Source organism: Eutrigla gurnardus (assembly GCF_963514095.1).
Source record: "Eutrigla gurnardus genome assembly, chromosome: 8".
Classification (NCBI taxonomy): Eukaryota; Metazoa; Chordata; class Actinopteri; order Perciformes; family Triglidae; genus Eutrigla; species Eutrigla gurnardus.
Window position 1 is genome coordinate 14147185 of NC_139922.1, and position 27930 is coordinate 14175114.

Sequence of the window (27930 nt, forward strand, 5' to 3'; positions counted from 1 at the left end):
TACAGAAAGTACCTTAATGTATGCAGGGTATAAAAGCCAGGCCATGAATACAAATGGGTGTCTTTTGGTGGGACACGTGGGGTTCCACCGCAAAGGTATTTTCTTTGATGCTCCCTGAAGGATAGAGAATGGGGGAGACGTTCACCGTAATAGGGAGAAGGTTCAAGCCCTCTGTGCAAATAAGCTACCGGGAAAATATCACACTCAGCCTGTTTTGTATTCGCCTGGAGATGAACCCTGGGATGTATGACAGGTCACGTTCGCCAGCCTCGGCTTCATCCTGAAGTCACACAAATCAAATAGGAATCAGGAGAGACTTACCATTAAGAAATTGTATTTAGATTGCATGACTTAAATTGTGCTGCAGGAGCCTTGTTCTTGCTTTTTTTTTTTTTGGTGCTTCTTCGCGCACTCTAAGCTGCATTTGGTGCAGCACAGCATCATCGAGCTCGACACTTCATTATGCTGTCAGGGCGTGGCGGGGTAATTAATGATGAATGTCAGCGAAGGAAGAACAACACAAACACCATTTGAGGAAGAAGCATGCTTGATTGAGATTGTTTAGTGACGATATAGTCCTCTCTCTCTCTCTCTCTCTCTCTCTCTCTCTCTCTCTGTCTCTCTCTGTCTCTCTCTGTCTCTCTGTCTTCCCAGTGGTGGTGTTGTACACGCAGGGCACCGAGTCCAAGCAGTGGAGAGAGGTAAGAGATCACAGTCGTCCCTCTGTCAACACAACTCAATCAGCCTGTCTGCTCTCCATGGCAGACAACCCCCCCCCTCCCCCCCCCTCCCCCCTCCTCCCCCCCTATAGATAAATGCCAATCATTTGCAATTGATTGACCCTGTGAATATCCGTGCGCTGGTCAGAATGATGTTAGCTGTGACGGATTGGCTGATTAAGGTGGCAGCTTCTTGTATCGATAAAAAATTGTCTTGCCTGGCTGTTGGCCACCGGGCCAATTAGACCAGAGAGGCAGATTATTTTATGGGATTATTTTTCCCGGTAATCTCAATGGATAGATGTACAGAGAAACAACAGCTTCCTGTATATTACATGTCAAAGGGCAATTCTTGTTCATTATTCCTCATACACTGATCATCTGATCCCAACTATACTTTGTGAACATGAATAATTTTTTACTAAAAAAGCCAAAAGTCAGGTAAATCAGAAATATTACCACCACGCGTACACACATTCACGGCTGTCAACAAAACAGCCTGAATAATTTGGTGGAAGCTAAATATAAGCCTGTTTGTTCATATCGTCATGGACTCCACAATTATTTCCCCAGTGTTGAAATATGTTTCTTGTAATTATTTATGGTTTGCATCAATGGGAACCGCTGCGTCCCTGTGGATTAGAGAAGCCGGTGCACACGCTCCATATAGCCAAGCATGCGCCCTTAATAGCATCTAAATAATGTGCCACTGACTTTTTGAGTCACACTAGTGTTTGACACTGCTTTATTACTGAGAACAGTCACTATTGCTTAACTGTACCTTATTATTGATTATTATTCATTGAATTCCTCTGTACCACAAGGATGTTGAGGTGTATTGATGGAATATTTCCACCTCTCTTTTACCCTAAAGCCTAAACTTAAAACCCGGTCTTAAAGGAATAGTTTGACAATATTGCTTCCTCACTGAGAGTCGGATGAGAAGATCAGTGTCGCTTATGTCTGTGAGGTAAATATGAAGCTACAGCTACAGAAGATATGATTAAATTAGCTCCGAAAAAAAAAACAGCAGCTAGCCTGCATAATATTATATTTTGATTGTTCCATCTGTAGAAAAACAGGTCTCGGTTTTTCAGGGGGTTTATGTGTGAGACTGTTTGTTGGCCCGCAGCTGTAACTTTGTAGACTCTTCGCTGGCTGCCGAAGAAGCGATGATGAGGTGTCCTTGCTTTCAGAAAATGTCCTCAAGGTTTAAAACACAAACAACTGATTCTCACAAAGATTGAAGTACATCCACAGACACACACACACACACACACACACACACACACACACACACACACACACACACAAGAAAGTGTATCTTATTTAAACTAAAAGACAGCTTTGCAAACTTTTACGCTTTCTAACCTTTTCTAAACCTTTTTGTGTCAATGTTTTTGGTGACATCTGTACATCTGTATTGTTAATTGTCTGACAAGCCCCTCCCCCAGAACGCCAAATGAGTGCTCGAGATCAGCAGACGGGGTTTTTACAGTCCTGCCATGGCCACAGATTACTTTCTCTTTTATGTCAGAGCGTTTCATTTCATTTCATTTATTCACTGCTATCAGTATGTTCCAAGGATTTCAAGTGATAGAACAGAAAGGGTTTCTGAATTGACTGAATGATGGACTTGAACTTATTGATTACTTGAGTGAGTGTTTCAATGCTTTACTTGAATCATTCAGAGCATACTTCATATCAAATTTGTGCTCGCATGTCTCTCAAGAGCGGTCTGCTGGCGTCGGCTCACAGTAAAGCAACACTGCGATATTCTTTAAAAAAAGCCAAGGATTAGTTTAACTGATTAACAAGCAAATGTAAACAAGTATGTGAGTGCAGCGTTGAGGCGGGAAGAGCCTCTTACACCTGTCACCTCCGGCTCCGCCGCCACGCCTCCAGCTTACAGACTGTAGCCCGAACGTCTCTCCCTGAAAGAGATAAAGCCTTGTATTTTCAGTGAGGAGGACAGCTGGCTTTGTGAGCCGCCGAGTCAAGCTGTGCAGTATTGATAAAGCTAAGCGCCTCTTTTTGCCCCTCTGTCATTTAATGCGGTTTTGTTCTTCCCGGAGTAGATATGGTTGGTCGGAGCACCTTTCACTGTGCCATCAAATGTCTGTAATCCAGTTACCCTTCTGCGGGATCAACTCCATCGGCTGCGCGTCACTCCCATCCACCAAGAGAAGAATATAAAAACAAATGGATAAATGATGTCAAGGGGGACCGCGTCATCAGCTCCTCTTGAGGCCTGCGCCCCCTTTTACTCATTTCTATGGGCTTTTCCGTCCTGACGGGTCAGTTTTTCTTCACAACCAAAGAAACGCATGCATGCATTTTGATGAGCAGGCAACATTATTGCAGTTCTCCGTCCATACAAAGTACATTCTGCTGCTTTTGTTGTCGTTGTTTTAATGTAAAGCTTTTTGAGGTAGCTTTTGTATAATATGGTGCTTTTGCATTTAACTGAATGCATAGTTGAATATATAATCCCGTAGCTGCAGCCCGTGATTCCACATGACTTTAAAGTCTTAATCTACAACTCCCTCGTCTGTAATTACTCCTCGTGCATGACAGGCTTTCCTCTTTCCAGCACTTTCACTTAACTGATTAGCTGACACAATATAACCTCCTTTACACTTCTAGTCACACTCTGAGACGTTAATCTTTTTTTTTTTTGACCAAGATTAATTTTCTGACGTTGCAGCTCACAATGTATCCTAGTTAGAGTTACTGGAGGGGAAGAAGTGCACGCTGCCAGAGCCCAGATGTCCCTGCAGTCTTATTTTGGGCTGGTTGACAGTTAATAGGCTTTGCAGCTCTGGGACTGTGTTGCCAAGGTATAAATGATATGTTGAGTGGGAGATCTGTTTTTTTCTTCAGGTGGCTGTTCTTTGTTCTGGTGCTAATTCTTCTTCTACTTGCTTTGGCCTGAGACCAAATTGAATATGCTGTCGGCTCCGTGCTGCAACGTTCAACTCCGATAATTGAAATCGGGTGCCGTCCGCCCTGTGGAGATTTCAACTCCTTTGCATCTGCTGGTGGATGGGAGCTCTCACGCTCTCTGACGGGGACGAAGAGGAAGAACGAGAGGAGAACTGCTGCCACACATAGCCGTTAAAGCTTTATAGGCTTAGACACACTTCCACGTCCGGTGGCAGGTTTATACTTCAGCAAACACTCTCTGCCACTGTCATATGTCGCACACAATCCAGCTTGAGTGTTTTTGACTTGCCATAGGCATCCATCTGTGAAAAGTCTTCTGCTTTAACCTTACTCCGTGTTGCCCCCCACTTTGAATTTTCCCCGACGGATGTAATCACAAAGGTGTGAGCCTGTAATCCTGCTGTTTCATCACGTTTCTAAGCCCCAACGTTCTTGTGATTAATTCACTGTGTCAGTTTATGGTTACACTTTCTTTTATTTATGCAGCTCAACATTGGTTCTCTGACTTTGAATTATTCATTTTGGATACAATTAATGTGCTTGTGTGGGGTGGGGGTGGGGGTGAGGGTGGGGGATACGAGGGGTGCTACACTCTGTGTGTCTGTTGATTTGTTTATGAGCACCTCATCAGAAGGTCTGTGCTCTGTAACACTGATAAATCTTTTTCAGCGCCATTTTTCCCCCCTCAACAGCCAGTGAACAGGAGATAGTTTGCCGTCTTCCCTTCCCGTCATTTGTGCCGGTTCCCCCTTTGTGAAGACGAAACATGAAAGTCACTATTTCTGTCCTCCTTTGTCTCGTCACCCCCCCCCCCCCCCCCCCCCCCCCCATCCCGTTATTTTGTATTAGTCGTGAGAGTGACGGCAGGCGTGAATGCGGCATCAATTGAATTAGTGTAATTGGACTCCATAAAGTGCTTTTCCTCGGGCGTGCTCATCACAATGAGAAGAGGTGGAGAAGAAGAGCTGACACTGTGCGATCGCCGACTCCTGTTAATCAAATCTGAGCTTATCTGGAGCTGTGAATTCACACGGTTGGCGGGGAGGAGGTAGCGAGGGGGGGGTGAGGTAATCGAGCAGTGGATGTAGTTTCTGAGTGACTGCATGATGTGCCGTGTCAAAGCTCTGAGCTCATTCTTTTTTCTTCTTCTGTCTTTTTTTCTCCCCCCCTTTTTTTCTTTCATGGAACTGATCTAGTTCGGGAGAACAGAGGTGATAGACAACACGCTAAACCCAGACTTTGTCAGGAAGTACATCCTGGACTACTTCTTTGAGGAGAAGCAGAACCTGCGCTTTGACGTGTGAGTTATTCCGTTTGATCCGGTCCTCTGAGGATACACACCGAGGTGTGTGCCTTTCAGATCCTCTAACCCGGTCCTCCGATTCCTTCTTTTGTTTCCACCACCAGCTTAACATCTTCTCCCTCATTCAACCCCCCATCTATCTCTTCAGCCCCTCTCTGTCTTTCCTGTCTCTCATTTCCTCTCTTCCCTCCCTTGTCAGCAGCTCAGCTCCCCTGAGGAATTATTCATTGGTGCAGTGTCTCAGTAGTCATTCTTTGAAGGGACATTGGTATAAGGGTGATAAATATTTCATATAAAGTTTTATCCTTAATCTCCCGACTGCTAAGCAAAGCAAATGTCTGAAACCAAATCCCATAACCCCCTCCACACCCCACCATCCTTAAGGAGGGCTGAGATTCCTAAAAAAAAAAAAAAAAAAAAAAAAAAAAAAAAAGAAATCCTTTGCTTTCCCCCTCCCTTCGAGCATGAAGTCCCCAGTGGACTGCAGCGGAGGATCCAGGACTGGGCTGCAGGTCTCTGGGGACTTTTAGACACTTAATGAATGAATACGGCATGCTATCATGAGTTGACTCTGAAACAGGAAAGGAGGGATTGCATCCCCTCACAATTAGTGTTGCTCATTTACATCTTTCTTTTATCGTAGAGTTGGGAGCTGGGGCATGCTGAGGTTTAATTACTTTTACATTAAGTTTGATGGCAGACCCTGGAAACTTTCTCTGCATCAGTAGATTGTTTCAATATGAACCCCCCAGGCATAGTACAGAAATTTGATTCATAAACTATAGAATTATTTCCTTAATTAACTGTCACATTATTGCTTATGCTTTTTTTTTTTTCGTAGGCTGTTTTTGCTCCCTCAATGACCCAGGTGTGTGATTGACAGGCGGAAAAAATGTCCACGATGCAGCCGGTCTAGTTTTCTTGGAGTTGTTAGTCATTTGGAAAGTCCCCTGATGTTTTGCCCACATGTTTGCCCCTGTGATTTCTGGTCTCTTTGTGATTTCAGGTATGATATTGATTCTAAAAGTCCAGATCTGGCAAAGCATGTAAGTCAATAACTTTCATTACATTTTTTTTTTAGGCTTTGGAGTTCTGCTTTTATATTTTTTTCTTTTGAATTGAAAAGGGTTTATGCAAACCAAAGTCGGCGGCATCTAAATGCTCAGATATATATTGGTTTAAGGAGTGAATTATGCTTCATCTGCCAAAATATTCTTTATATTATATCTTCCATCTGCTTCAGTTTGTAAATGAGGTATTTTATTCCACCAGAGCTATAATAATCAGAGTTTCATTTGCATCTGGTATACCCTCATTTCCTTTCTCTATAATGAGAAATGAAGCATTCCACATCATTATCAAAGCTTTTCAAACACATTTCCCCGCACGCTCTGCAGTGTCATTTGCAATTTAAATTGTCATTTTGAAGACAGCGTGCTGTTTTCAGAACAATATACATTTATATGCATTTAAATTGTCTGAAAAAGGGACAGCACTTTATTGTGGAACATACATTCAGGTGAACAGCGGGTTGAGGTGAATGTATGTTAGTGTCATCATTTGTGCTGAAAGCTTCGCTAAATAAAACTCCCACTCAATCTATCTAGATTGTGTAAAGGATATATTTGCCATACTTGGTTTGCATACTACCGAAATGTTCCTAATTTTGCTTTTATTGTTGTGTTTTTGTGATGCATGGTCTGGAAACCAACCGTTCTCTGAATGAAACTCTTTCCTCCTTCATTGCTTTTCCATCTCTTGTGCCGTTTCACTTTCCGTCTCTCCTCCTCTGAGACTCTTTGACTCTTCACCCTCTGCTGTTCCCATTCTATCTGCTCTTTCACATCCACTTTTCTATTCTTTCTTGCACTTGTTTGATGACCGTCTGGTATTTGAGTCGTGTGCCTTCTGTTCCATGATATGCTCTGTTGTGTCACTGCTGCTGCCTGGTCTCTCTCTCTTCCTCCTCCTCCTCCTCCTCCTCCTCCTCCTTCTTCACCCTGGAAGCCAACCGACTTTAACGTACGTGTCTGCCTCAGCAGTCCTAATTCATAACCGTACAATGCTTATAACGATGCTTAACTCCTCACGACTCTCCTTGTTACCCCCCGTGATCCACCTGAACACCCCCATCCACGTCTCTCTCCATCCTTTATGCCCCTCCCCCTCCCACGGCAGGACTTCCTGGGACAGGTCCACTGTACACTGGGAGAGATCGTTGGCTCACCCGCCAGCCGCCTGGAGAAACCTCTGGGGTGAGTGCTCATGTTATTGTGTTCACTGTCACAACCGTGTGGCTAGAACAATAGCTGCTCCGAGTTGAAGAGTTTTTCACTTTACTTATCCTCTCAAGGAGACAGACAGAACAACTTTATCTTTGCAAACACAAGTTTTCAGATTTGATCAGATAATGAAAATTCCATGCCACCTCTCAGCCCACTCAAATGTGACATGGCTCTCCTGCCGGATTCCACACTTTGCAGATGAGGCGGTGATGAATATGTCTGCCTTCCAGAGCCATCTGCATCGTACATTATGCTGCAAGATTAGACCCATGTGCTTGAATGGGAATGGGTAATTGAACAGGACCAGGGGCTTCCTCAATGCAATTACTGTCATTAGGGAGGCGATCTAGCGCGGAGAGCAGATTGAAGTCAGTGTGAGACACATGGCACCATCGACTCTGCTTCAATGTAAATTGGGAAATATGAAGCCCGGCAGCCATTAGCACCCACGGACCCGTGCACGGCTCTTTGAGTTATGTGAGCGAGAGTTTGACGAAATGCGAAGCTTGTGCTTGTGTTTGTGAGACTGAAGTGCAAGCCTGCATGCCTCGATGTGAAGTATGAGGGTGTGCTGACCCCGGCAGCGGGGGGTTTGTGTGAATAACAGGGCTTTGGTGTCGACCATGAACCCTGCCAGGGAGTGGTGGCGTTGGATTACAGAGCTGCTCTGTGCCCTTCAGCGCTGAATAAGAGGATGAGCAGGATCAAGAGACAGTGTTCAGCAGCATGCTGTAAACTAGGATTCACACCCCACATCAGAGACTGGCAGAAAGGCTCAGGAGCCCCGGGCAGGCGGCAGATGGACCAAAGTATTGATTCGGTGCTTCAGTGGGGCACCTTGATCACCACGGAGACTCTGCAGCAGAGGGTGGTGATGATGGTGATGATATGGTTGTCCTAAAAACTGAAGAAATAAGCCCTTATGAAAACATGGACTTCCTATTAATGGTTCCCACAGCTTTTATGTCGGGAAGCAGCAATTCAGCAACACAGGAAAAGGAAAGGCTTCTTTTGATTTTCTGTTTCTGATGATATTCAGGTCAGGGTACCGTTTTATTCAGCCCTGTCCTGTTTGAATTAATGGAGCTTTCCTTGCCTCTTGTGATCGATGATATAGCTCAGAAGTTGTTTAACGGCTATGTTCCTTGTCACGCGTCCTGAATGACAGTGGCTCTCCCAACCGGAGCCTGAAGAATGGCTCCCGCAGGGACTGAGGAAATCTGTTAGCCATGCTTAAACAAGCGCTCCCAAGGCACTTTGCATCCAATGACCTGCTTAAGAAGAACATCAGCAGCAGCCCTTTCCCTATTTTCCACACTTCATCTCTCATTTATACTCCCTTCTTCCATCCGCCAGATTTTTTTTTTAGCCTGACCTCCTTTCCCCTCTTTGTGTTTTTTTTTTTGGTTCCCAAACCTCTCCCGCTCTCTGGATCTGCCTTCATGTTGCTCGCTCTTACAACCACCTCAAACATGTTTACTAGCATTCTTTTGAGGACAGTTTCCTGACTTGTCCAAGTCTAATGTTAAAAATAACTGCTACACATCTCCAAAACCTTTAATAACCTAGTTATAATTCTAACCTCAACCTTTTCCAAGTGCAATTTGGAGTAAACGTAATTGCGTATGTACATGTTTGCATATAACTTTAAATCCATCTAATATTGAACTCATAATCCAAGCGGCATTACGTTGCCTTCAAAATATGAATGCCAATGCAATTAGTTGTAAATTAATGTTTAAGGAACCTCGGTTGAACATCGTCTTGACTTCCTTTCACTCCCTGTTGTTTTAACTTTACATTAACTACATGCCCACACTTTATCCCAAAACCTCACTTAGACACATACACATGAAATGATTTATTTTGTGAAGACTAAGGCTGTGTGCAGTCGTCCCAGTAAGTAGCTCAAACAACGATGTGTTACACATTTCTTTTACCATACTTCATAGGAGTTAGCTAGCTGACGGTTTACCCCATTATCTTTTATTTTAATACAATTTCATCTGTAGTACTTTGTAAACCAAGTGATGGCTCAGCATTAAAGTAAGATTTACAGTCACAGTGATTTCCCCAACCCCAAAAGTCTGGTGTTCCTCATTCACGAATGTGGGAATGATACTCCAAAATCATCAAAAACATGTTGAGAATGTTCATAATGTATGTTGAAAAAAAATATGAATTAGAGATTAATATCTCTACATTTTTACCTTTACTAGTATCAGTTTTAGCAGCAGCAGTATGGCCGTGGCAGTAATAGTGGGCTAAGCAAGGGAAGTTCATATAGCACATTGTATAGCACATTTCATACACGCAGCAGGCATTCGAGGATGTTTTTTGTGATTTGAGTAATAGGGGGCCTGTGCACCAGTACGGCTTTATGTCTAGCAACATCCCAACAAGGAATTGCACAAGTATTTTCAGCATTTTAATTGATAATATAATTACGGCAGTCATGTGTTATGATATGATGTTCGAGCGTTTTGCAGCCTAAATGTTGGGCTTTCTGTTCGCAAAATATTCATCATGTCGTGGCAGATATAGACACTCATACACTCCATTTCATGGAAGCAGAAACAACCTACTGCTCACGCTCGGCTCCATCATTTTATGTCCTGCCATTCGCTTCAGAGCAAATTTCCTCTGACTTATTTGTCTTGGGGAAAATAACAGGTCATACGAGTTGTATGGCTCTCCCCACATGCCCTTATTACAACAGGAACGTATGCCAGTGGAAGGAATATGAGCTATGAAGCGTTGAACTGACGCAGCGGTGCAGATCTTTTTTGTTTATAATGTGCTTTTGATGAGACGCATGTATCAACGTTATTGGTAGCTGAGGAAATGCAAAGCTAAATGATTGAGTGATGCAGGTGAATGTCGTCTTCGACAGAAAAACAATGTTAGCTGCTCTCATGGCTGTGATTATGTGTATAGCCTGTGGGAGGGAAGCATATGGGTGTGTAGGTAACGTGATAATAGAGTTCATTATACAAATGGCAATAACCTTTTCTGTTGGTATGGTAAATTATACCACACTCCAGAGCGTATGAATGCAGCACAACATTACCATGTCAAACCCAGAAGCCTACTGTAACGGAGCCCTGCTGTTGTGTGCTTGAAGCAGGAAATGAACCATATGCAAATCTACAATAGGCTGTCTTGAGTCTGCTGGCTGCACCCATGGGAGCCGAGGGAGGAAATGTATTCGTAGAAATACAGAAAATAACAAAAAACGTTCATGCTGAATTGAATAGATTGGTAGGTGACATTCTAAATCACCAGTGGCACCTTTTAGTGCACTTCATATGACTTTTAGCTCATGAAGAAGTCAACGACTGTCTTTGGTTGCAGTTATGATCAAAGATGGTGCTCCATCCATAATATGCTGAAGGTATTTTTGTAGTCCGATACATTCTGCACATTTCATAACTATAAATGACTCAGTTTATAGGAAGATGTTTTGAAAGAAAATTGAGAATGTACCCTGGATGTGGAGGTGTCATGGCAGTTCTATGTAATATTGATTTTAATCAGTGTGACTATAATGTATTTTCTTCAACCCTTCTCCATAAACTCAGTCTGCACCACAGTGGTACTTAGAATGGAACACTTCAAAGTTAAAGGCCAAGCAGAGATTAGATGTTAATCAGCCCAGAAGGGGTAAATAAAAAAAAGAAAGATAAAAACAGACCAGATGAAAGTGCAGTTCAACTTGTTTTGATGAAACCATAATTTGATTAAAACTTGGCGGATTTGATAAAAGAGTCAATATTTGACCAAAATCACAAGAAGCTTGATTTAATAAACATTTTTTATTCAATCATTTACTTTCTGTTAATAATTTGTTTTCTCCGGTGTTGGAATTCATGGCTTAGTGCTCACAGGCTGCGTTAATGTCCAATTTCTTTCTGCAGCTTTATTCATGCTGAACACATCAACATCACTAAAGCTGCAGGAAGTCTTGAGAAAAAGTCAGCAAAAAGTCTATCTCACGCCGTTGGTGCACACGGGAGCTCCAGATGGCTCCAAACCAGGTCTATGACGAGGCCTCGGGGGACTTGGAGGCTGAACAGTCAACTCTGACTTCACAAGATTAATATTTGATTGACACGTTGGCCGGTGCACCTGTGAAATGATTACTGCTCACACTAGTGCAGATGATGAATGATGAACTGATAATGATGTTTTTAAAATTAAACCCTGTTCTGCTCTCATCCAAAACCATGTTTTAATTATCTTTCATCCAAAACAAGTCAAAAGATAAGGCATCTAAAACTGAAACAGAAGATTGCATAAAATGAAATCAATTATGGTATTCTAGTATCGACTTGACTCATTATACTCTCTTAAGCCCCTCCTTGTGTTCCAACTGAAGACAAGATATAATTTGTATGTATCTGGGCTCATAAATCTCTAGGTATGCTTTCCCCCTCCATATAATACAATTTTAGACTAAGTATCAAATACACCAAAAACAGTACAATGTATCTCGACATAACAGCAATGCAATAACTACTGTTAAACCTTTAATGGTTATTTATGTTATTCTGCAGGGATTTCTGGTGTTTCGTTAGATGTTTCAGCAGCTTTATCTACAGTAGATAAAGAAATAATGTTGTTTTGTAGTCCAACCAATCACACCTCAATAGTTATTGTTGCTTCATCTTTCAGTTGTAATTTACAGTTATAATAGTGACAGATTTACATTTAATCATTGTAATTTCTTAAACAATGTCACTCAGTCATAGACAAAAGCAGCATATAAGGGAGGTTGAATGGTTCAAACAAACATCAGACTTTCACCCAGCACACCGCTGTTCGTGTCTCCAAGTGTGACCCCAACCACGATATTTACTAAACCTAACTGAGTGGTTATGTTGCGTTAGTAAACCTAAAAATGAAGTCAGGGCCTGATATAATGAGTTCAAGCAGCCATTGGCCGTTTTTTTGTAATTATTTTTAATGAGAGTGAAGCATTTTAGACTCATTGAGTTGTTGAGTGCCTCACATTTTTCAGTGGAAAAAATGTGTTTTTTTTCTCTGTCTGTGGTGAATTTTGACCCACGTCTGTATGACTTTATCAACTGTAGTTTCCATGATCTGAACAGAAAATAGCTGTAGGAAAATTACATTTAAACTGTACTTTAAACCATAAAGTAGCGTACAGTTCATGCTATGTCTTAAGCTAACGACAGCGCTCTTTGGTAGTTGCCTAGCAACAACAAAAAAGAGACCCAGCAAAAACACACCGTCAACGCAGGCAGGGAAGTGCGTCCACCTGCAAACCACAGTGTCTGATCAGGCCTGTGAAAACTGAAGCTTATTTTGAAAAGACACAGTGACACAAAAATGTCCCTGCCATGTCCAACACGGACACCGGAAGGGTCCTTGAGGTGTCATAGTTTGAAGCGCGGGCCACTGACCAAGCGTTGGCGAGTGAGGAGAGAGAATGTGTTGCTTCAACAATCTTGACCTGCCTAGTTACTATTGCTTCTAGTACCGAGATGAACATTCTCTAAGATGCACATTTTTTAATGTACCCAAATTCCAAAATACAACACCACTACAATACTAATGGTGGCCTGTGTCCACATTGCAGTAAGTAAGCAGCGGCAGAGCGCTGGAGAGCGTTTATCCCCCCATTTCGTTAACCCCCCCCCCAGGTTTTTCGCTCTGTGTTATGACGCCGTCTATCCGACATTTAAGGCTCAGTATGACAGATGCAGCCAAAACAAGATTTCCTCCATTCCCTCAAAGAAGGAGATGTGGATAATAAACCAAATGTATATGAAAAAATGTCCGATAGATTTTACATTGAAGATGTCAAACTACTGAGTCAAGTAGCTCAAGAGTTGTATGACTCACCAGAAGTAGCATCACCAGCCTCATCCTGACTTCAAAGGCTCTTTTAAAGTTGATTGGTAGCGTCGATAGCTGACTGGTTCGTTACACAGCGGCAGTTCGTCTGAGATGAAAAAAACCAAACACTGCAGATCTAAATCATGAGTGGGAGTGAGAGAAGTTGGTGAACTAAAACCCTTCATATAAGTACTCTTGATACTGTACGGAGAGGGTTTTCTTTGCCTGTTCAGCCCCGTGTTTTCCTCTACTTAATTGGGAGGTGAAATGTTTGAGAAGGCTTACAGTAATCAGCGTTCTCCGCCTCGGGACATCACACACAATTAGAGCATTCTGCTGCCTCGCTAAATGCCAATTTGAGCTCCAAAGCCTGACCACTAACAAGGGTCCCTCTTTAATAATGTGTTTTCCTGTTTAGACGAGGAAAATCCCAACTGTGCTGATTCTACAAGAACCTCCTTTTGTCTGGTGAAACAGGGTTTTATTAGGTACCATTCTGGTTGCATTAGAGGAACTCTCCCCTCTCAGGAGCACGGCTCTGTAGCAACGTGTTTCCTCACCTGTTTCAACAGATTCATTCTGTTTATGACTATTCAAGGACTTTCGTAATAAAATGAAAATGCCTTCTCTTTTTCTACCATTAAAAGATAAAGGTCATTTAATGTTGTTAGAGGTGTTGGATGTTTTTTTTAAAGCCCTTCGGATAATAATGCAATAGATTTTTTTCTTCACACTAATAATGGAAGACTCAAGTGCAAGAGTGGGCAAGGGCAGCGGAGGTTTTCACTCCGTGGATACGCTTAGCTGATTTGTTTTGCACGTAGAGCCGACGGTGTTAATTTCTGTCATGGCCAAAGGCTCGTCTGATGAAAAGGTACCCCAAGAGCCTCTGAACAAGCTCTCGGCCGCCCCGGTTTAACACTCCCATGTTGTTAATCTATCCAACGGCCCAAAACGATCTGTCGGCAGGCAGATTGCAATCTATTGTCAGCAGTAACCGCCACCGAAGAGGTCAGGGCGACCCGCTGTAACATGGCGTGAATTCCATTCGTCTCCAGCCAGCTCCCGGAGAGTGGGGCCAAAGGTGATGTGGCTTTGTTACACAGCAGGGGTTACGGGAGCTGTGATTTAGTGTCAAACACCCGGAGTGGGGAATGTGACTCACATCATATGTGTAATGCTGCATTAACAAAGAGAACTGGGCATCTCTTTTGGCCTCGGATGGAGAGGGATGTTCCACTCTTTGAAATGGGCTCGTTAGTTCCCCCCGGAGAATGTTTTTTCCGTTTTTTGGCAGGAGAGAGCACAACGGTGGGGGAATGAACTCACTCTCATGACTTTGACTAGTTTGTTTCAGAGAGAAAGTTTCTTTCTGATTGGCAACTTCTCCTCATCCTCACTTCCTCTGTCAAAACAAGCAATTGTCAGCTTGCAGGTGGTTGATGAATGTCTCGTTTGTTTGGAATCACCACAAGTCAAAATAGTGATTACAGCCTCTGCCGCCATTTATACAATCAGCACGTCAACAACAGTCTCATTATGGAATGCATCTGAAAAGTATTTTATATTTAGCGTTCATTATTGCATAATTGCAGACAGAATTCCAGTAATCGACGGTTGCGATAATGACCATCATGCATCAGTGGGAGACCTTTATCCAGTGAACGGCGACAGTCAGGTTACACAACAAAAGAAAGAGAAAAGATGACATGTTGGTGACGGTGTGGTTTCATGCCTCGGAAAGCAAACACAATCTTTACTCTGGTTGTTTGGTCCATCCATCACAAACGCTGTGCGCTGCATTTTATTTGGCCGTCTTTGCTTTGTGCTCGTTGTTAACAAAGCTTCAAAGAGCTCGGCGCAGGTTGCCTGTAGCTACCTGCTTGAAACACAAACACCAGTCATCTCTTTCTCCTCTCCAAGAACTGTAGTTAGGAGTTCTGCTGTGTGCTTCTGAATTAGCCAGTGCACTTTTCATCCTCCTTTTTTTTTTTTCCTTTAATCCCTGGGAGGTGAGGGATCACGGATGCTTATCGGTGTATGAAGATCATGGGAATTAGGGGTATAATCCCATTTGAACCCATATAGAGTTTTGGCAACCTTGTCTAATTCTGTTCAACTGTGATCTGCCCACTGACCCAAATGTTTACAGTGGCTGAAAGCCAGATTATCTGTCTACCCTCCATCTCTGTTGCTCTCAACCCAGTTAGATTTGTTCATTCATTGGATTCACTAAACGTGGCACTCTCACTAGAATAATTCCTTCGTCTGGTGAAAATGATCCTATTTCTTGTCTTGTTGCACTCCACCTTCCCAAATAATACGTTTCTAATTTACTTATCCCCATGTGTGAAATTGCAAAGTGACAATCTTCTTAGCCTGATAACACTGCAGTCAGTGTGTGTCTGCGAGGAAAAAGATGTACTGTAGAACGGTTCCACTCTGCAGCTGCAGTGTGAAAAATAAATAAATAAGTGTCTTCTTCTTGGGCTCTCACTCATATTGTTGGGCAGATAACCCTCCCCCACTCTCATATGTGTGACACGCTGCTGCGTTGGTAAATACCAAGACCATTCCTCATCCTAATGCCCTCATGTGAACAATTGCTTCCTTATCCTTTTTCGGACTTTAATCTCGCCGGCCTCTATCCACCGGTAGGTAATGGGGAATACGGCATTGTGAATCACTTTGTCACAACTGCCTCGGGATGGGAAACTATAGAAGCCATAGATTCAACCAGAATGCCCATTACGTGTAATGTGCAAGGATCTTTGAGGGGACACATGATTCACATGTGTTTTCCCATTGAATATTGTCATTGGTATTCTGTAGATCGGAGGTATCGGAAACCTTTGGCCCTCTGTTTAATTTTCTGTGTCTACTGATTTGCCTTCTTTCTGAAGTTTTGTTAGATTCCCTGCGTTTCCGTTGAGCAGGAGGGACAGCAGAGGGGGAAGCCTGCCTCGCTGAAATGATGATAATCTGATTGTAAAGTATAGGTCCGGTGAGATTTTCAGGCAACATCACCGCTTGCATTTGAATGGTCAGCACCATATGGCAAAGTGTCTGTTGAGCGCCGAGGGAAGCCTGTAAGTGACTGTATTAATTATGGCGTATTGTGAACGGTGTCACATATCATAGCTACTTCTCATGCGTGTGGCGCGGTCACTGCTCACCTGCATTTTTCAGATGCTGAAAGCATTAATGCCTTTATTATATCACATTTATCACCGACTGGAAGCACAGAAGCCGTGGGCGATAAAAGGCTGTCGTCAGTCTTCTCTGAACAAGGCCACCTTATCCAAACTCTATTCACCTGTCTGCAAACCGCTCGCTGAATTCAGATATCATTGTTGCTTCTATTTTACTCTGTGAACGGGCACCACGAAGCACCGAGGGACTGGAAGTTGTCGGGCGGGTATTTAATTCTTGAATGTTATCGTCATCATGCAGAGAAATATAATCTATGTTTAATTTAAGTTGAGACATGTCAGGCAAAGGCATCACTTTGAATGCACTGCAGATTTTAGGCTGTTTTGCTGCCATAAGATGTTCTCTTAGAGGAAAGTAAACATGCAAAACACACATATAGGTGTTTATTTTCTCCTAAATTAACCAAAAGTTATTGTGTAATGCCTCAATTGCATATTTGAGCACACAATTTCAGAATTTTCACTAGGAAGGTGATTTATTTGAATTATCTTTTACCTTATTCACCTATAGTGTCAGAAAAGTACATTATATTCCATAGACGTGTCTAGGCTGATGCTCTCACATCGTTTTGTTGACACAAGTTGGTTTGCTGGGGCTTGCCTGGCTGTTAAGCATCACAAACCACCCTCATGGTGTTAAACTGTTGTAATTTGCAGAATGGGTGGAGAAAAATACGACACCCATTTACACGACCGGCTCATTAAAGACCGTAAGTTCTTCATAGCAGTCAGACTGTATGGGCTTGTTCACATGCAGATAGTACAGCGAGGAGGGCAGCGGTGCATTGCACATCATTTCATCATCAAAGCCTTTTCCCACTGAGGAACTATCGGTGGATGATGACCGAGCGAAGGAGGCCTCTCCATGCAGGACACTTCATATCGTCACATTTCAGTGCCGAAGCCATCGGAAACCAGCAGAAAAAATCAGTCATTCTCTGCAATAAGGGGAAACTCTTGCGCCACAGGAAGTGTATTTATCTGCTCGGTGCTTGTTTGCTCTTCAAGTTAGCCAGTCATTGTCAGGGAAAATGAAGCACTCAATAATGCATGCCTAATTTAAAAGACCATTGCCCTTTTGGTACCTTCTCTGGTCTCGGCAGCAGAGATTAGAGCTGGGCGGTGCATCTTAACGTGTCCGCAGCTGATATTTTACCAATCACTGGATCTCATTTCCCAGTTTGAAAGGAGTATTGGTCATTATGGTGACCCGAGGGAGATGACTTGACCCGTGGAGTGTGCAGGGTTTACTGGCCTCATCGGTTAGGGGCGGGGGTTAGTGGCTCCTTGCGGCACCATCAAACTGCGCAGTGACTTGGAGTGAAACATCAATAATTCAAGGACAGTTAATTCACCTTGAGATTGGTCTCCATGGAGTTTGAGGATGGAGCCTAAGAATGAAGTGTGCCTGCCCTCTCAGACTGTGATGGCTTCATTTTACATTTTGCCTCATTAAAACTGGGGACTATGAAACTTCTCTAGCACACACTGGCGGGTGAGCAGCAATTTCCAGTCGGATGCTTTTGGTCAGTGGATTTATATCAACTACTACATTGCATATTAATAAGGACTTCTATTTTACGGAGCATTAAACTGCACCCATTATGAGCCTGGGAAACCTGAGGGAGGCTAGTAAAGGTTAATGGATGCACCCTGTACCATATCTCTTAAAGATATTGCAAATAATCCCAGAACAATCGGATGAGCAGAAGGAAACCACACTAAAATCTCTTAATGCTGCAGGTCCCCTGGCATACTCAGTACTGTGTGTTCAGCAGTCGCAGGTTCGTGCTAATGCAAGCTTCTGCTGCTCTTGTCAAAAGCTGCCTCCCATTTAGGAAGTAATCCAATATTGCTGTCAGTCAGATCAACTGTCATAGCTTGATGAGGATCTGCAGCATATCTGACCTTCTAATGATTGCTCTCCGGCTACATGGCCGCAGCACATCTCCTGTGGAGTTTCCCTTCTTTATCCGGTGAGATGACAGAGAGTGTCGGCAGCTGGAGTCCTCACGTATGATTGGAGGACACGCCTGATCTCCCTCTGTGTCGAGTGGAATGGGATTCAATGGATGCAGGGAGTCGGAGAGATTGGATATCAACACAGTCTCGCGTTTTTGTTCTGCTTTAAAATGTACAGCCGACAAACATTTAGGACAAACTCCAGAGCAGCTCTGTCTCTATTTTTGTAAGCGGATGGCAAAGTGACTGAAGCAGAGAAACGCAGACGTACAGGGAACTTCTCTCGTGCTATGATGTGTCTTGATCATCCGCTGGAGCGGGAAGCAGCAGTAAACAACTGCAGACCTGTGGCGCTTTAAACTCTCGGTGTGAAGCAAACAGGGATCAGAGGAGCTCCGTGTCTCAGCAGTTTTTGTTCCACATTGTATTCCAAAAGAAAACTCAAGAGCCCACATTTATTGTTTTTCCTCACAACCCCAACAATAAACCCCAAACAACAACCCCAAAATAATGTGGAAGTAATTTGAGCTGTCGCACTGTCAAATGTCACATTCTGTAATGTAGGATTAACGCTGTAATTGTATGTAAAAATACACCTGTATTATCAGCCTCGAGTGAAAAGTGACATAAAAAGCCATATGACCTTATGAATCGTATTATTATATAAGTGTCTCTGGTAGAAATAGCATCCCTGCTCCTCAGGTAGGCACTCATTCAAAAGATAACAGGGCTCACCAACAATGATTGATGCTGCTGCTCCACTACAATCTTCAGCCCCATCAACCAGTGAGAAATATATGGTTGTACGGTCATTGCATGACTGGTGTTTTTTTTCTTCTCAATGTCATTTTAGCCACAAACAAAAGCATCAAGTGGATCTTTAACAGTGTGCTGTTATTTGTGGTAAGTGAGTGATTTCTGTTTGTTTTCACAGTGGCATACCTGGGAAGAAATGCGGGACCGTCATTTTGTCTGCCGAGGAGCTGGGTAACTGCAGAGTAAGTGTTTTGACACTCGTTCCCTTACCGCGTAGGTTTCATTCAATAGTCACTGATCTCATTTGAATTTGGCCCCTTTAACAACAGTACATTAAGTCCAATTGAACGTATTGAGTGTAACTGATTATGCCACGTCACTGTGAAATCGTACACACGCGCTTTCGGGAAACATTTTTGTGTAAGTGACATAATTCATCCGGCAGTGTTTCACAAACCCGCTGATGTGCAGTGGCTTGTTTTATAGGCTCGTCTTCAGTTAGATATATTGTGTCGTAACGGCCCCATTAAACCAACGTGATACACCACGTCTTTTTAATGGAGATTGTGTACATAGTGGAATATGCTGTGCGTCTCAATGTCTATTTAATGAGCTCGCCTTCGTTCCAGTCACTAGAAAGAGACTTTTCGTGCTGTGATGTGTGGCGCCTTAATCCATGAATCTGTGTTAATAACCTGTGTCCACTAATGTCCATTGGCTTTCTATCTGCACTGCTAAATGAAGATAGTAATCACATTATACTACTGCCAGTAAAGGTAGCAAGACTTATTGCCCAGACAAACTAGCCTCCCTCGGAGGCTATAAACAGCTACTGTGTGAATCTACAGTTTTATGATAATGCATGTAAGCATCTAATAGTAGAAAGCGTTTTTAACTTCTAGTTATATGCTGAGTGAAAAGGCACCAGCTTTCAAAGTCGTCGAGCCTGACTTTGAATAAGTTTTACTGCCATAATAACAGAATAACACCATTTATTTCCTGGCAAATAAACAGTCCCCCGATTAGAGTGAGACAGATAAGCCCCGCTTATCATAAAGCTGCCATGATATCCGTTACTGATATGGTTCCCGTTGGATTGAAACAAACACAGTGGTTGAAGGGCTGCTGTGAGTCACCAGGTGCATTTGTGTCTGCAGTGATAGAAGTAAGCGGAATCACTGTAAAGCACCACTTCCAGAGGCGGCTTTGTAATATAAATGCAAATGATCATTGCTGGTCTAAATGACCATTTCCTTTCTCCCAGACTCAATTAGAGAGGCAGAGCTGACATGTCACTCCAGACATGCACTGTTCACACAGAGTCTGGCCCTGACCGCATGAGAAAAGAACAGGGAACCAAGAGAAAAAGTTTACTATTGAAGACCCTGCTGTGAGAACAAATCCCACACCTGTGATTTCTAGTTTGGAATGTCTACCATCCATCTGGATGTGTTTATTCTGAAATCCACCTGTGACCGATAAATGGCGACAGCTGAGGTGTTGCTTTCGCCCAAGGTAAACACGGCAACTCTTGTTTGAGGAAACTGAAACCAGCATGGCGGAAATCATACTGGGGAAGTTCAGTGGGGACCGCTAACCGAGAGGAGGGTTGGCTCTCACCTTGTGTGGTGGATTTGCCAGATACCATTAGACGGAGTCGGAGCCTCGGCACGGATCAAAGGCTTCCTCTTGGCTGTCGTTAACTCTGGCACATGTGACATGCTGAGCGGTGACTCTCTCTCTTAGTTCATCCTCGCAGTCCAACAGCTCTGGCTGATTTGGATCTAAGTAATCCACACAACAATTTATACATGACATAGAGGTTTGTTTTGTTTCATTTCCGCCTGTTCAAATATGTTTTTTTTTTTGTGGTTCCAATTCCAATTTCTTCCTTTGTGCATTCGTAAAACTGCTCCTCACACGAACTTAACCCAAAGCGTCATTTCAGTTATTGTCTGCATCGCTTCGTATCCCTTTGAAAACCAGTCCCACGTTCCGAGGGTGACAGCGTGCATTGCTCCACCACTTACCACATGCCGCGATATCTTGTTGGAGCAGAGAAATGGAAAAGCATGTAGACTGCACTCAGTATTCCCCTGCTGCTCTTAAACCTCAGTGGCTGAAACGAATGTTCGGCCTTTTTTCCACATTTAATGAGAGGACAATGCCAGGCACCAGAGTGGGTATGTGTTATCTGCCCCTAATGAAGGCTTAAGGCAGTGTGTTGCCATGATAGTGTAATTGCAAAGGCCCTGTCAGAGTTAGGCAGGACAGTTATAAGATGCCTCTATTTTTTAATGGTTTGGAAGACTGACCTCAGCCAACTTAAAATCCACAAAACAAGCCACAGTGGGTACATGGCAAATTAGAGGCTTTTGTGAAAGAGCCACTCCACTGATTAGCTCGACGCTCCTCAGGTGCAAACTGCACAATGGATGGCTCTATAATGCAAATCTGAAAAAAGATTGTTCTCTATCTATATTGTAGAATTAGTAGCAGAAACACAGATAATAATTGAAAATGACAGCGGGGGAATGAAAATAGAATATATAACAGCCCTACTTCATTTAGCCACCACCGACTGTTTTAATCAGCTCCCGTTTCTGGATGAACATTCCACAACGTCGACGTCGGGAACATAAACTATGATTAGAAACTGACGATAATCAAATTAGCTCCGTTTTCAGGAGAATAATCTGAGAGTGACTTTACCGAATATCTTTTGTAGCGACATCCATCTTTTCTCCTCGGCTCGGAGGTTGGTCCGTGTCCTTATCGAAGGCATTAAGTGACATGATGGGGGTTAGTGAGAGGCAGGTCAGAGGAAATGCTCACCCCACTGATGTGGGTCAGCGCAATCGATAGGAACCCAGCAGAGCGCCATGCTGATTCAGATCTAATAGCTGCACTTCAAAACCTAAAAGCTTGGAGGAGCAGCGGGGTAAAACAGCTCAAAAACAGCTCCTCTTTTTGCAAGCTCCCAACGTCTCCTGGTATCACATCTCATGCTTGAGAAAATTACTTTTAGACACTCGACTTGCATATGCACCTATAAAGAGCCTCATACAGCATAGAGATCATTTTCACAGTTTCTTCTGATATGGACACAAACCTGACCAATTTCATTGTTATGTTCTGCAGATTAATATCTTGACCACAGGAAATCTGAAACCAAGACCATTATGGGGCATGCTCATTGTCCTTGCAACGTTAGCGCACATTGAAATGCTGCCTAAATTAGTATAATTATGTTAATACCAGCCTTTCTAATGTATCATTAGCTGCACTCACACCATCCCTTTTCTGTTCACAGACCCCCCTCCTCCATATTCAGGCTTTTAGAATCCATTTCTGTGCCTCTGCATGGTCCCTTGTATACGGTTACTATGATTATATGCCGCACAACAAGGCATTTTCAATTTAATACCACTTACCCCATCCATTGTTGTTATACATGAGTAGCATAATAAAGAAATGGTAATGAACGAATGCATATGCAGGTTTTTTGGAAACGAGTGCCCACTGGCTTCACTCTGCTCTCATTAGGATTCAGCCAGCACTTTGTTTTATTTGGTGCTTCAGTGCTTTTATGTCTTGGCACCAACAAACAACAGGCGGCGGAAGCGTGGATTTACAATGCCCTTTACTCTACGTTTTCTTTCCTTCGTGTCTGTAGGATTACGCCACCATGCAATTCTGTGCCAACAAACTAGATAAAAAGGACTTCTTTGGGAAGTCCGACCCCTTCATGGTCTTCTACAGGAGCAACGAAGACGGCACGTGAGTTTGTTGCGTCTGTTTCATTTTAGCCCATCAAAGGCGGGTAGGAGCGCATGGAGATCAAAGAGGAAGTGAAGCAAGGTCGAGTGAAGAAAAATGTAAATCTCAGCTTGAGATACATTCATGATGGTCTTGAGCAAAGCATAGCTTTTTATCATCAGGTGTTTTTTATCATTAGGACGTGTGTCTTAGGATTTTAAATCCCCATTGACCTGCCTCTCCAGGTTCACCATCTGCCACAAGACCGAGGTGGTGAAAAACACGTTGAACCCTGTGTGGCAGCCCTTCTCCATCCCTGTTAGAGGACTCTGCAATGGAGACTATGAAAGGTAAGATGAATGACAAGGCGTTCTGCACACTTAACATATACTCGGATGGATTGTGATTTTTCCAGTGGAAATGAAGGCCAAGCAGTCTTTCATTATGCTGTACTTATTTCATTAGTTTGGGTGTGTCAAATTCAGACCCCAATCAATTTTCTACTGTTATTTTATCTGCTGCTTAGAATTATTGCAGGCCTGTCTTTAAACGACACGCTATACCCGGCTGTTCATTGATTTACTCGACACCGGCATTTTAAGACCAGTTTGCATTTCTGATTGACTGCTCCTGTGGCATCTCCTACCTTATCTAAATCTCTTCAGGGCCCTGCGGGACACCTGAAGAGCAAGAGAATGAAAGTAAAGAGTGGCTGTTCTCTTCGTTCTATAGATGTCGATGTGGCTGGAACAGCAGAGCAGCCGTGCTGTGTGTGTGTGTGTGTGCACAAGCATGAAAGTGTGTAGACCCAGACAGGCATGAGAGTGTGTAGAAGTCGTCAAAGAACATGTCAAAACTCGCCCTCTCCACCATGCCGGGTGTCAACCCAGGTTCTTAACTTCGATCTCGTCTCTGCTCACCTGCCTGGAGAAGCTAATTGGGTCAGACAGATGGAGTGGAAGCATGAAAGAAGCCCGATTCCCTTTGAGGATTTTGATGGCAGGATAAATCTACAGCGACTTAAGGCGACTCCCTGACATTTCCTGAGATGAAATATCTGCAGTTTGCTTTTTTTTTTTTTTACACATGCTCTATTGCTATGCTATTGTCAAGATCTACACAGCAGAGCCACTGCAGTTTTCATTCATTTGATTCACTGCTTCTCAGCAATCAAATTTTAAATTATGTTCAAAATATGATGGCTTTGCAATGATTGTTGGCCTGGTTTTGACCCACATTATATACAGAAATATTGAGACTTTAAATTAGTCTCATTTGTCAAATGCAGATTACACAAATAAGATTAGTCTGAAGTAAAATAGAATAATAATATTTAATAGATAATTCCACCACAACAAACATGAAATAGGACAGACATACACACAATAGACTGAACTCAAGGACACCGTTCACATAGAAGAGTCAGGAGGTGAGTCTGAGTCTGGATGAAGATCTTCTTCGCGTTGACTTCTCCTCCTCGGTCACGTCTTTCAGCCTCATGTGAATGAAATATCACGTAATCATCTCGCTTTTATATCGATCAAAGAAGTGAAATCTTCCACCTAACCTTGCAGTGGGTGCAGGAACTCAAATAAGATTGACCCAGAGACGTATTCTCTGTATCTTCACCAGCAGATTTGATGGTGTCGTTGTGCTGCTCATGACCATAATCATTAATTGAAAGAAAATTACATCAGAGAAAAGTGATGCTGACTGACTGACATCTGCTCGTTTTTTAGTACAAAAAAACATTAGATCATTCTCTCCCCCTCAACGGAACATCTGGCTGTTTTATGTGTTGTTTCAGTATTTAAAGGTTCTCTATAAGACATCCATAACATTAATAAGCTACAAACTATTTGCACTGTGAGCATATAGGGGAGTAAAGTCGTCCCGAGCAGAGCTTTTCTGCACTTACGTAACTTACGCGTATTATGTAACTTTGATTTCTGGGGATCCGGTGTAGCTAGCAGATTTGCCTGCATTCACCCAAAGCCTGCTCCAACTCCATTAGTTAATACTACATGGACTACAAACAGAAACCAGAACGCCTCTGATACACTGTAACACTGTAAGCTCTGCCAGCACTGTTGCTGTTGTTTGCGTCATTTGTTGTTTGCTGTTAGCACTGTTAGCTGCTAGCAGTCCGCTTACTATCCCACGTTGAGGGCCATGTGGAGGAAATTCCTCCATGTCGATAGAGCTCCTTTAAGCTCACATTAAGTGCAGACAGAACGAGTTCAGGTCAGGATAACTGCTTATTAGCTAAACATGTATAAACATTTCAACCTTATTTGCTCCTCATAAAGACGTTTGCACATTTTGCATGCAAAACGCAGAGCAAATCTCTTTGATTGATTTGATTCGGCCTTCAATAACAATTAATGCACTGCAAAATTTTACGCTGTGAATTCACAATAAATTATTGGATAAATTTTGCATGACTTTCACAGTAAGGATTACAACAATATATTGTAAATTAAGTCACAGCAATTTACTGTGATTTCAGTATTGTGATATTACAATGCATTGTTGTAAAAGCACAACTGTATACTGTAACTTTACAGCTTCTATGGCAACGCAATTACTGTGATATTACAGTACATTACTGGGGAATTACAACCTTTTGCTGTACATCATTACAACAAGGCCCTGTACTTTTACTGTGAATTCACAATAAATTATTGGATAAATTTTGCATGACTTTCACGGTAAGGATTACAGCAATTTACTGTGATTTCAGTCTTGTGATATTACAATGCATTGTTGTAAAAGAACAAACAACTCTGAGGTAAAGTCAATGTTAGCCCAATGGCATATTTATTAACAAATAAATATTTTTCAACATACAGCAAATGTCAAGAAATTCAAGAATACAAGAAATTCAACTTCTTAGTCAAACTTTCCAAAGCAATCTTAAAATGCAGATAAATTGTGCAGAAACTTGCGAGTGAACTACCTGTCTCACTATGATGGCCACTCAAAGTCAATAGGTTTCCTCAAAAGGGTGTTTGCATGAGGGTTCATTGTTGTCCGCTTCTTGGTCTTTGAGCCTCTTCCAGGATTGATGCCCAGGAAGCACCTGTTAATAAGCAAAGATAGTTTCAGTTTTAAATAGATTTATGGATGAGTTCGCGAGATCAGGATGGTCTCACCAGGCTAGCCTCAGGTACCTCCATTGTCAGCAATTTAGAACTCAAGATAATCATTGAGTTGGAAGCCTGTACTATAATGTGAATTACAAGGTTAAAAGAGATCTTTATACAATACCTTTGAATGAACTCCAGCGTCGCCGATCCAGCAGCAGGATACTCGAGGTTGAAGACTGAATAGCTGCTGAAGAAAGCAGCTACTCCGTGTAAAAACAAAGGGTGTGGGCCCATCACGACATGTCCCTCGATGGATATCAGCCATCCAGAGGGCTTCATCATGTCACCTGAAAATGAATAGATACAACATCATGTGTTATGAGCACTTTGAGATCTGCTTCAGATACAAAGGGCTATACAAATGTAATTTGTTATCATTATTTATTGTGGTGATGTAGATTTCTAGAATCAAAACAAAATACTGAGTTAGAAATGTTGATACTAGATCCAAGTAACATTACCTTGAATGATCAAGCAGGAGGTGCTGGGGCATTCTGGAGTACTGATGTCCACAGCAGTGGCACATGGCTGTAACATAGTAACACACAATAGCATGGATTTAACATTAAAGGATAAATATTGTTCATTGGTCAGAGGTAGTAAATCATACAAGGTAATAAATGGCGTCTAATGTAATCACTCATTTTACATTTTAAATATTTGAATAAAAAATCTTTACATTTCAAGGATGCGTCAGGTGGTAGAGCTGATGGGTCAGGTGGTAGAGCTGATGGGTCAGCTGGTAGAGCTGATGGGTCAGGTTGGTAGAGCTGGTGGTATAGGCCCAGCAGCCTGCAGGTAGGACCTCTGCTTCCTAAACATGAATTTGCAGTCCTGTGTGTTTTCTGTAGCAGTCAGGCACCCCACACTAGTAATAATAGGGGGCATTAGTATGCTGTTTTGTGTGCTGAACGAAGTTATACACATTCTCATACACATGCTCACATCCAACCAATTTACAGTGGAACATTGTGGTGCATTTTAACTCGTCACCTACCTGATCTATTTACCTGATAGCCTGACACTGAACAGGATGGTTAGCCTGGCCATCTGATGACCTGGAAAAAAGAAAAAGGAGAAATTACACAAAGGCAACCAACAATATGAATTTCAGTTTGAATGCAGATTATGATCATGAGTATGTTGTAAAAAACATGATCTGTACATAAATGTAATGGACATTTTTGGAGTTACATCACCTGTGTACGGCAATATTATCCCTAGCTGAAACTTGACCAAGAGCAAAAGCGTTTTTGCAGAATAGTAGCCTATCCATGCATGGCGAGCAGCTGGTCTATGTGGAATATCTCTAACGATGCAGGGAGCCGCTATATTCCCCATAGACTAGCTAGTCATTAGCCTGCTTAGATCGGCTACCGTTCGGCAAAACCGCTTTTGCTCTGGAGTCAAAAACGAACGCGAAAGTAAGTGAAAAAGTTCGTGCTTAATGTCGCTACGTGTACTCTACAGTGCGTTATGTTCGGCCACGTAGCCCCGGTTTGATATGAAGCTGAACTGGAGGATGCGGGTGTATTGTTAGCTTCGGCTAACACGGGTAACCCACTGTCTCGGTGCGGAAAGACCACTCATGAGAGGAGAATAGTGACGGCGACGTTACGCTAATATGCAGCAAAACACTTCCATGTACCCCCGCACACGCTAACCCAGAGCAGACCAGCCCCGCGAGCGAACATGACGACAACAGTACCAGTAACAGTCCGGAACGAAAAGACATCCGAGTGGAAACAACGGCCCGCTACGGACCAGTTCGGCTTCAAATCAAACCTGGGCTACATGGTCTAACCATATAACACACTGAAAAGTACACGTAGCGACATTAAACACGAACTTCTTCACTTCCTTTCCCGTTCGTTTTCCTTCTTATTTCTCTCTCGTCTTATTGTTCTTATCTCACGTAGCAAATCGTTGCTAATCGTGCTAGCAGCCGTTTGCTAGCTAGTATTATTACTACTGCTA

At 42.8% G+C, this 27930-nt stretch overlaps 1 protein-coding gene and 1 long non-coding RNA gene across 5 annotated transcripts in view; one reads left to right on the top strand and one right to left on the bottom strand.

Moving 5' to 3' along the window:
* cpne5a (copine Va) overlaps positions 1-27930 on the top strand; it is a 67169-nt gene that overhangs the window by 12811 nt on the left and 26428 nt on the right. The window contains exons 3-10 of one of the 2 annotated variants that reach the window (XM_084016045.1): positions 655-701; positions 4862-4965; positions 5975-6014; positions 6976-6990; positions 7147-7223; positions 19224-19287; positions 22722-22825; positions 23050-23154. In XM_084016045.1, the coding sequence (XP_083872171.1) occupies positions 655-701; positions 4862-4965; positions 5975-6014; positions 6976-6990; positions 7147-7223; positions 19224-19287; positions 22722-22825; positions 23050-23154 (556 nt within the window). The remainder of the gene's footprint in view (positions 1-654; positions 702-4861; positions 4966-5974; positions 6015-6975; positions 6991-7146; positions 7224-19223; positions 19288-22721; positions 22826-23049; positions 23155-27930) is intronic. The other variant, XM_084016046.1, reaches the window with a different exon arrangement.
* LOC311017599 lies at positions 25256-27585 on the bottom strand. 3 transcript variants are annotated; one of them, XR_014597641.1, is made up of 5 exons: positions 26951-27585; positions 26633-26821; positions 26415-26481; positions 26075-26240; positions 25256-25886 (listed from the first exon to the last, which is right to left on the bottom strand). It is a non-coding gene; the product is annotated as an uncharacterized lncRNA (long non-coding RNA). The 3 variants fall into 3 exon arrangements; XR_014597642.1 differs by having other exon boundaries at positions 26947-27585; XR_014597643.1 differs by having other exon boundaries at positions 26633-27585.